Here is a 10,680-nt window from a genome sequence, read left to right on the forward strand (position 1 = left end):
TCTCTCACACACACACACACACACTCTCTCTCACACACACACACACACACTCTCTCTCACACACACACACACACACTCTCTCTCACACACACACACACACACTCTCTCTCACACACACACACACACACTCTCTCTCACACACACACACACACACTCTCTCTCACACACACACACACACACTCTCTCTCACACACACACACACACACTCTCTCTCACACACACACACATATACAGCCTTTCTGTCTGGCTTTCGACAAGCACACCGCCTTATTTAGTTATTATTTATTTAGCCTATTTTTCAGTAAAATAGCCCATTTTTTGTTCCGTAGTCCCTGAAAAAAAAAAAAAGTGTGTTTCAGAGATTAATATTTTTGCTCCTCCGTCTTTAATGACTCATTGTTTAATTTAAAAACCTTTAATTCGATCAGACACTGATGAAAATCCCGCAGAAATGTACGGCCTTTTTGTTCTTCTGTTATTTATTATCATTATTATTATTACTGCCATATGCAAGAACAATAGAAATACACTGAGATCAATGATTAATATCCATCCTGTGCTTCTGCTGTTCGTGTGACGTCAGATCTTCATAAGTGATCAACATTAATTATGTCCAGTAAATTAGCCTATATAAAATAAAGCATTTTCTGTCAAGAAATATAATAATAATAGTAATGAAAGCTGAAATAATAATAGGAAATAGGCCTAAACAAAAAAATTATTATAACTATATAATAATACTTTCAATACTCACATTAATAATAGCTAGTATTATTTCCATATGTTTATCTGATACAGTAGCTGCCATAAATTATGTGCACGTAATGTCGAACCCGCTCATCACATGTTTTATGTATTTTTGCCGTATTTATTGTTTTAAAATCGTCTTTATCATCGGTGTGAAATTAAATATGAAAAAAATATATATCCTTTTTTTGACGTGCTGACGACATTAAATAAATCTTCAGTTATGAATTATCAGTGAGGTTTCTGTCAGATGAGCGTGAGGTATGAGAATCTGTGTTTGCTGCGGTTTGAGCTGAAGATATGCAGATCCACTGATGCAGGCTGTGTTTACTCTGCTCACTGTTTCTAAATGAAGAACAGAAGGAACAGAAAGAGAGAGAGAGGGAGAGAGGGAGAGCGTCGGTATTATTCCCCTGCATGTGCTTTATTGATCAGTGACTGTGAGCTAATGTCATTATCCTCATCAATAGAGAATCACTGTGATGCTGACAGTGATTAATGATCAGGGGCCTCTGCGCGTGACCCCCGGGGGCCACAGACACACACACTCACTCACACACACACACACACACACACAGAGACACACACACACACACTCACACTCTCACACTCTCACACACACACACACACGCACACACACACACACACACACTCACACTCTCACACTCTCACACACACACACACACGCACACACACACACACACACACTCACACTCTCACACTCTCACACACACACACACACGCACACACACACACACACACACTCACACTCTCACACTCTCACACACACACACACACGCACACACACACACACACACACTCACACTCTCACACTCTCACACACACACACACACGCACACACACACACACACACACTCACACTCTCACACTCTCACACACACACACACACGCACACACACACACACACACACTCACACTCTCACACTCTCACACACACACACACACGCACACACACACACACACACACACACGCACGCACACACACACACAGCAGATGCCGCTTCAGCTGGAACACGTTCTCTGCTTTATATGTGATATAATGAAGAGTCGGGTTCCTCGGCGATCACTGCTGAGAGTTCACCTGCTCGTTTTCTCCTGTTTACTGCGAACAGTTCGTCTGCTTCTGTGTGTTCTTGCATTCATTCCCGTGACTCTGACATGACGATGATGATGATGAAGGCCGGATCATCCATCATTCCTGTCACAGGCGCAGTTCAATCCTCCTCCTGTCCCCTATTAATATGAAAATCAGCTCACAGTGATGCCGCCCTTCCTTTCACTTCTCATCCTTTCTTGCTCTTTCAGCATATATTTTAGAATTTCAAAATGAATTATTTGCACGTCAATTTTCTCGAATGAACAGGCATTAAAATTATATTTGTTCGTTTGTGATTCTTGGTGAATTAAATAGCCTACACGTAAATACATACAATAAATGTAAAGAATTAAATTGCGCATAATAACTCGCACAACGCTAATGAAAACAGCGCAAATCGCAGATCTTTATTCTTTATATTCATATAGATCTTGTTTAATTTGGCGATGAAATCTCTCCACGCGACTGCAGACTGCTGGATATTTACTTGCAGTGATATATTTTCGAATGCTATTATTTTGTAAATTAATAATTACCGCTGGTATCATTTTAAATTATTAATAGCCTACTGTAATTCGGCTTTTTACAAATAATTAAAAGCCTTCTGCTTTGGGGAAATAAACACGTCTGTTCTCTTTTATGAATCGAGCGTTAAAATGAGACGTTCAGCGCAAACGAAGCCTTCAGTACATATTCAGAAAAACATATTACACATTCAAGTATTGAAGAAAGACTAACTTTCACATCAAGCTCTTGGAACATTTGCCTGTGAATATGTTTTTCACATTTTCCTGGAAAAGAGTTTTAATGTTAGCGCGTTTTATTCGTTGCTTTTATTGCGCACGTGAGCGTCCTCGTTACTGTAATCGCCATTCATCATTTTACTAGTATGTATAAATGCTGTTTGTAACAATAATAATAATAGTAATGCTGTGCCGTGGCGCAGCGGGTGTAGTGTGAACGAGGCGCCAGCAGGAGGCGCCGCGGAGACTCGAACCCCGTCAGTCTCACTCAGCTCAGGGCTGTTTTTATACAGTCTATGGGACGAACCCTGCCCATTTGCCCCCTTAAACCCCAATCTGCCCCAGCAGCTGTAAGTCAGCGGAAGCTCCTGTGTCAAAAACAAACATCAGTGCAGGATCGGATTTAGAGAACATTAACACGCCACGATCCTTTACACAACAATGAAAAAATGTCCGAGTTCTTTGTAAGCTTATTAAACAAGAATAATGCATTAAATATGAGCTATTATGTATTACAGATTTTATATTATTTCCATGTGCAACACACTGTACAGCACACAAGAATACCAAAATCAAAAATGAAATATTTATTACAGCATTTGTGACTGAACACCTTTGAAACATCACGCCACAGTCCTCATACAAGTATTGAATGTATTTCTGACAAAGCTGGAGGGAGACAGTATTTCATCTTCTAGTGGAGCACGTGCTGAGAAAGGAAGGACAGAACGATATCAATGCCACAGCAGATCTGAAACTAGCAAAAACATTCGTCTTCAGTTGAGGTAAACACATAGAATATCTAACATGAAACAATTAATAGACTGAACTCTGTACGAAGTTTCTTACAATATTGTCTCAGCTTCTCACCGAGCTTCAGTTCATAATTTAAGTTCTTTTTTTTTTCATCCTTTTAAAGTTGTTCACGCGTCGACCGCTTCTCTGCTGTATGTGCTAAAGGATTCACGTGTCGGTATCGGCAGATATATTGATCCCCAGGCGTTCAACTGCTGCAGGATGGTGGTTTTCTCGAGGATATATGTCCTTCATAAGGCTCTTACTCTGAGAGTCCGAGATACAAAATTAATAATAATAATAATAATAATAATAATAATAAAAACGTATAAAAGCAACACAATCCAGTGCTTGGGCAATTCAAACAAAGAACTTCACCTACAGGGCAACATTCATTCATGGACCGAAAAGGGAAAATGCATGACGGAAAAAGAGGAGGGGTCTCGTGAAGAGAGCGGGCTTCAGTCGGTGCTGTGGTCCGTGACGGGGCGGATTCACCGGCCTCCCGTTATTGCCGCGATCGAGCTCCTCTGCTTCGGGGATCCGCACACACAGTGTGAAAAACAGGCCAACGATTTACTCTAGAACTAGCTCATGAAACATAAAGTGAGTGATGATAAAAATGTACAAGATTTAATTTAGTTTCAATGCTTTTATACTACAGTAGTTTGAACTCTTGGAGTCTCTTTTGTGTGTTTTTTTTAATTTTTTTATCATGATGTGTGTGTGTGTGTGTATTTTTAATAAGTTGAAACATCCTCTGTTGATTTGAACAGACACCCAAGACTTTACAAAGTGTTTCTGTCAGCTCTTGGTCCTCCAGCAACAAAAGTAACAAAATTCACAAGATAAAAAACGATCACAGCTCGTCTGGAATTCCACGAGAAGCTTCGGATACTTCACCGCATTCTCTTTTCCTTCAAAAATCTTTCGTGGGGTTATTGTCCAGTTCATCCGTGGTGGTATTGGTTGGTTCCCTTCGGTCATTGGCTGTGGACGCCCACGCCGGTCCAGCAGCGCTGTGGTCAGGGGGTCAGAGGAGTCATGGTCATTTCTGCTCGAGGGGGGGTCTCCGTGCATTAGCATGGCCGCACGGGTCGGAGGGTGACGAGGAGCTCAGTGTGACAAACACAAGAGACGAGGGGCTTTCGGTGGAGGGGGGTGGGTCGGTGATGCCATGCTCATGCCCACAGGACCACGCTGAGGTACGAACTCCCCCGGCACGCCTCGCAGACCTGAGATTCAGAGAAACACACAGTCAGCGGTGCAAGACGAATGCGATCGCAGCTCCCTGATCTAGATTCAGGCCACGCGTCTGCAGCCAATGCGGCTAAAGATATTTCAAACAAAGAGCACACTTGAGCAGAGACGTTTGATAATGGCCTGCATCTCTGCTCGGTGCATCGACTTGTGCACGCGTGTTAGAAGACACCTAGATGTAGCATTAATTTCACTTAACCATCTTCAATCACGCAGCAGAACAAGACAGTTCAAAATGCATGCATTTTACCTTCTCTGGGAATCGAACCCATGACCTTGGCATTGCGGGCGCCAAGGGCGCCAGAGAAGTGATATGGGTCTTGTGGAAACCTCATTATACTAAAATTATCAGCGTTCAGAGCGGCAAAATACCAGACGAAATTGAGTGAGAGAACGAGCTGCGCCGCTGCGTACAGATTTGATTTAAGTTCCGTTACCAATTTGCTAAATTATTTAGGGGCTGGTTAACAACACACCGCTCAGGGAACAGCACAATATCTGCTTATAATACAGGACAAGATCTTACATTGAGCCGTAGACCATAAAGAAAACTGCGAGGACAGATGCGTGTGTAGAATCAGTGCTGGTGAAATACATTTGTAGCACTGAGCTGCTGAAGCCGAACAGTTCACAGAAGTGGAATTGACATGCAGGACACCAGTGTTTTGTAACGTGACCCCAGGGGCATTAAAAACAGTCATTTAAAGGAGGGGGACGGGGTCACTCCAAGGTCATCAGGCACTCACTGCCCATTCCTATAACACCGTATGTCGCAATTAAAGAACAGCGCAGGCCAAGTATTTGAGAGGAAACTGCACGCATTCTCCCCACATTCATCAGACATGCAAAGCGATCCGTTAAAATCTCGGGCAGAAGCTGCAACATAACCTGCAGCTCTTCCCTTTAAATTTGCAGCAGACGTGTGTGACGCTGTAAACCGCCGTCATCTGCATCTTTTAGTAACAGCACACCTCTCTAAGCGTGCTCCATCGCCGATCATAATTAAACAGCAAATACGGCATATTGTGTGTGTGCGTAATCGAATCAGAGATGGCTAATATTCCTCTGTATTAAGCTATTAATCTAATTGCTCATGACGCATAAAATATGTTACGTAATTAAACAGTCTCAAAATTATCCCGCGCCGTATTAAAAATTACCCAAGCTGAGCAAATGTTATCTCTGCGGCTGTTTTAGGGAACACTCGCCACGTTTCCGAGTCTATTAACGAGGCGGGGGCTCCGTCGCAGCATCGCTATGGTGACCTACAGGAAACTGCCGTCTATTTACATATAAAGGGTTCTTTTAATCAAGCAAAGTGTTATTATATTGAGGCTCATTGAGCAGGAAGTAGAGGTGTTAAATAAAATCTTCTCTGCCCTGCCACCTTTGGGACGCCATACGTCTTGATTTCTCAAATGTCAGTGGCGCGGCGCCGGCGGGCAGCGTAATGGGCGTCTTAATCAGACGAGGAGATCTCTGCGTTTACATGCGGTCGTTCTTTAATGCCGTCCTCCCATAGCCCACGCTCTCCCACATCTGCAGATATTCCCATTCCATCTCCCTCCGTTCCCAGTAAAAAAGAGAAGACACGCGGCTTCCCCCGGTGAAGGATGGCCGTGTCACCCGCCGTCTCTATATCTCTCTCCGGGAGCGTAATGTACTGCACTGCTCCCGTCTTTGCATATAAGATAATTTGGGCATCAATCCTTCCCCTGACGGATTTATGTCACTCTGAGGACAGTTTCACTTCTCCTTTTTTATCGCTTCACTGGAGCCCGCTTAATTTCACCCCGTCATATTCTACCCCAGGAGATGCCATTTTTTTCCCCCCAAATGTCCAACATTTGCATTGGCCGCATGAGACGTGGAGCGCGGCGCTGCTGCAGCAATAAATATTCCACTTTAGTGCTTTTCTGCCTTGTTTTTGTTCCAGGCCGTCCAGGAAACATCGCACGACCCGCATCTCACCTGACTCGTTCTGCTGCCCTGATATATAGCAATCGCAGGCCGGCGGTAAAGCAGAGCGTCTGTGGTGTTATTTTGGGCTTTCAGGGGAATTCTGACAGGAAACGGACAGGAAAGACTCTTGAAAGAAAGGCGGAGGAAGAAAAGAGTCCTAGTGTACTTACTTCCCCCTTTTCTTTACTGTACAGCCGTTACATGTAGTGCCACTGGCCATCCATGCCCATATTCATGCCCATGCCACTCATAGGACCTGCAGAGACAAACAGCACAGACAGTCAGTGCCCAGCAGAGCCCAACGTCCCAAACACACAAGAGAAGAGCAAAATGACAACAAGGTCCTGCTCAGAGGTCGCTCAGGTAAGGAGTTTATGATTTTGTCTTCCTAAACTTTAGTTAAAATTGATATGCATAGCAGCCGAGATCATTTGATCATCTGAAGAGAGAGGAGTCTTTTGATTGCAGACGTCTGAGCAGTCGGAGATATTTTCTCTCCTGAATCTCACTCTATGCGAGACACCTGAGATTACTGGACGAGAAACATTTAAGAACCAGGAGGCCCCAATTTACTAAGAGTGTCCAATCCTGCTCCTGGAGGTCAACTGTCCTGCAGAGTTCAGCTCCAACCCTGATCAAACACACCTTAAACAACTAGTCAAGGTCATCAGGATTACTAGAAACCTCCAGGCAGGACAGGTTGTGACATTGGCCTTTCCGGAGCAAAATTGGACACCCCTGGTCTAAAAGAACCAGACGAGATGTTGAAGAGATCTCAGAGGTGACTGCATCTCACCTGCCGGCCGGATGCCCATGTGTTGCTGTCCGTCCAGCACGAAGCTGCCCATGGGCTGCCCCTCCGGACTGTACGCCGCTCCCTGGCTCACTGAAGGATCAAGAAGAAAACCTGAGTGAAGTCAAACGTGGACACCAAGGGAAGAAGAGAGAAGACACACCAGACAATCAGCGATTATCCCAGCAGCAGCCCAAACACAATCAGCCACACACACACACACACACATGCCATTCCCCAACGTATGCATCAACAGGACAAGAGAAGGTTACGTCAACATAACTGTCCAGCAGCACTGAATGATGTCTATCTCTTGACTTGCTTCACTGGTCTTGGGTTCAGGAGATCATAGCGTGTCAGAGATCTAGAAACCACACACTGGTACTAAAGCTGTCACTGGAACTGTGCATGAAGATCTGCATCTACATTCATCAGTAAAAACACCACTGCTATATGACCTGTACATTTCATTCAGATGCTTACTGTTTATCCCAGTGTTCACTGCGGAAATCCTAATAAATTCATTTGTGCAATCTCTTACTCAAATCATCACAACTTCAGAAAGCCATCAATAACTCAAAAACTACAGAATTTCCCTTGTGTGAACTCATGAATGCTTATTGCAAATCGCTTTCTAATGTACCATAACACAAAGAGAAACGGTGAAACGCTCCCGAATTACTGTAAAGTTCTCCTGTGGCCAATTAACATTGAGATGCGCTAATGTCCCTCTAACCAGCGAGATGGAGAAACATCCAATTAGATTCAATCTGCTCTCATTGGAGTGTAGACACGGGAGAGACGTGCTCAAGGACTCTCAAGTGAGACACAAACAGTGTTGAGAACATTTAGAGAAGATGAGATGATGTTTACCTGCTCGATTTGACTGGTCAATCATGGGCTGCACTATTCTTCTTCTGGCATTAATGAACCTGCAAACACAGGAGAAAAACAGACCCATTACATCACCTGCCATCACAAACCCAACATGTGGCTGATATTAAACACTTAGTATTAGTAGCAGATCAATCTGTAGCAATCAAGATCAATTCTGGAGCATTTAGACTCGGCCTGGAGTTGGATTCGAATGAGCTGGTCTTGGCTAATCATAAAAGATAAGGACATTTGAGATGAACTCGTCTCGTCTACTCGAGGACTGCCAGTCCAGATGAACCAGAAAACAACATACACGCTCAAACTCAGGAGTTCAGGAAGGTTCGTATTTGATGAATTTGAGAATCTGATTCTCTGATTTTAATAAATGAAAGTGTCTGAGTAGTTTATCAAAGCTCTGCCTGTAGAAAGACAAAACACAAATTAGATCTGGAATGGTTTCTCCAAGACAACAATCAGATAAGTGGAGAAGTCTCCTGCTTCTCAAAACATAATCTCACATGAGATCTCAACAACACGCTCAGATCTGCCACAACCATTTCTCTTCAAATGATCTGAGCTGTTCTCCAGGTTCATTTTAAAGCTCTATACTCTTCTAGAGAAACTTCATCAAACAAGCAACTGAGACTGAGGACCCGCGCCTCACGCATGCTTGCACAAACATTATTCTTCATGTGTTAGCGCTCACAAGACGTTCAGAAGGAGCCCGAAGTTTGCGAGGGCCGCGATACAAACGGCCCTTTGAGTGGGTCCCCTGCCCCCTGGTAAGGGCCCATGGCAGGGGTCTCTCTCCTCTCCAGCTGTCTGTAAATGAGCTCCAGGCTTTCAGCAGCTATTGTTATGTCAGCAAGGCCATCAATTAGCCTGTCTGAAGTTTTATCACCAGCACGGCGGCAAATAAGAGCAGCTCCACAAAACCTCTCCTACAGCTTTTGAGCGCCGGGCCGCTGGGGTCATCGGGAGGTCAGTGCCAGCCCAGGGAACCGTTTTAATGCGGAATGGGCCGTGTCAAAGGCAAACGGCCGCTCCGCGCCAGGAGAGACCTGTACTAAAGGAGCGAGCGTTAAAGGCGCCCACATGTGTTTGATATTAGAGCGAGGGTTCGGATCATGCTGGGGCTATCCTGCATGAAAGAAGCAGGCGAGCGCACACAGGGCGACTCTATGGGACCGGTCATTAGATACAAGCAGGACTGGAATCAATTTGAGCTCTAATCTCTCCTGAAGCCGAAGTATATGCTCTTACCTTCCATTAACTTAAACGCCCGCAATCTGCGCTTTCACAATGACATGCTGAAGTTCACTGCACGTACAGCTGGGAAAAGAGGAATAAGTTTGCTTTCTTTGTCTGAAAGACAGGAGCGCTGCTAAAGGAGCACTAGTACTGAGCAACCGGCACTCAGATAGCAGATATAACTGAATGACAGAAGTTTAAATACATGATGTGTGGGTATCGAGATCATCTGTCACACGAACACACACCTGTACCATTCATCACACACTCACACATTTATTAAATAAACAGCAGTAATTTACTATTGTGATCCATGTGTCCGTCATGTTACCCTGTGGTCAAATATTTGTGTATAATGACAGTAAACTTCCAATTTTTTTTTTAAGAGAAACATAAATTAATACTTTTATTCAGCAAGGATGCATTAAAAGACATTTATAATGTAACAAAATATTTCTATTTCAAATAAATGCTTTTCTTTTGAACTTTCTATTCATACAGTTTCTATTCTATACACATACACACGCACACACACACACACACACACACAGTGTCTGTTTTGCCTCTCCAAACTGTTGCCACAGTAACCCTGCAGGAGCAGCCCAGCAGTGCTGCGGCCCCAGAGAGCATTTTATCAGTGTGAGTAAAGCCAATTGAGATTATCAGACCTGCCTCTGATAACAGCTTCACCTCCTCCCATGAGCTGCTAATAGGGTGTGCTTAGAACAACACCCGCCAGCACACACACACACTGCATTCTGACCACACGACACCACAAACTCAGGCCTTTATTTCTGTCTACAAATTTTGATTTATATTTTTCACAACACATATGAAATTAAACATACATTCAATGCATACTTAAAATAATGAATTAGTTATAGAGACATAAAACAAATATAAACACACCTAAAATTTACAAACAACAAAACAAATGTACCAAATACTAAAGATATGCCAAAAAAATGGTAAAACATAGTTTACATAAATATTGAACTAATAGACGTTGTGATGATTCAGTACATCTATCTGTTAGACTCCTTACTGAAGCTGCATAAACTACAGCAGAGGAACTGAACCCTCAGAAACACACACTCACACACACACACACACACACACAAACACTCACACACACA

General features: G+C 43.6%; 1 protein-coding gene across 7 annotated transcripts in view; it reads right to left on the reverse strand.

The window, feature by feature from the left end:
• Positions 1–3,179: 3,179 nt before the first annotated feature.
• Positions 3,180–10,680, reverse strand: part of meis2a (Meis homeobox 2a) — a 59,954-nt gene continuing 52,453 nt past the window's right edge. For 3 of the 7 annotated variants that reach the window (XM_016564711.1, XM_016564708.1, XM_016564712.1), the window contains exons 10-13: positions 8,291–8,349; positions 7,421–7,531; positions 6,795–6,880; positions 3,180–4,637 (exon numbers count right to left, since the gene is read on the reverse strand). In XM_016564711.1, the coding sequence (XP_016420197.1) occupies positions 6,822–6,880; positions 7,421–7,531; positions 8,291–8,349 (229 nt within the window). In that variant the 3' untranslated portion in view covers positions 3,180–4,637; positions 6,795–6,821. The other 4 variants (XR_001641045.1, XM_016564710.1, XM_016564713.1 and 1 more) reach the window with 4 other exon arrangements.

Source organism: Sinocyclocheilus rhinocerous, unplaced genomic scaffold, assembly GCF_001515625.1.
Source record: "Sinocyclocheilus rhinocerous isolate Xijiao unplaced genomic scaffold, SAMN03320098_v1.1 scaffold1071, whole genome shotgun sequence".
NCBI lineage: Eukaryota > Metazoa > Chordata > Actinopteri > Cypriniformes > Cyprinidae > Sinocyclocheilus > Sinocyclocheilus rhinocerous.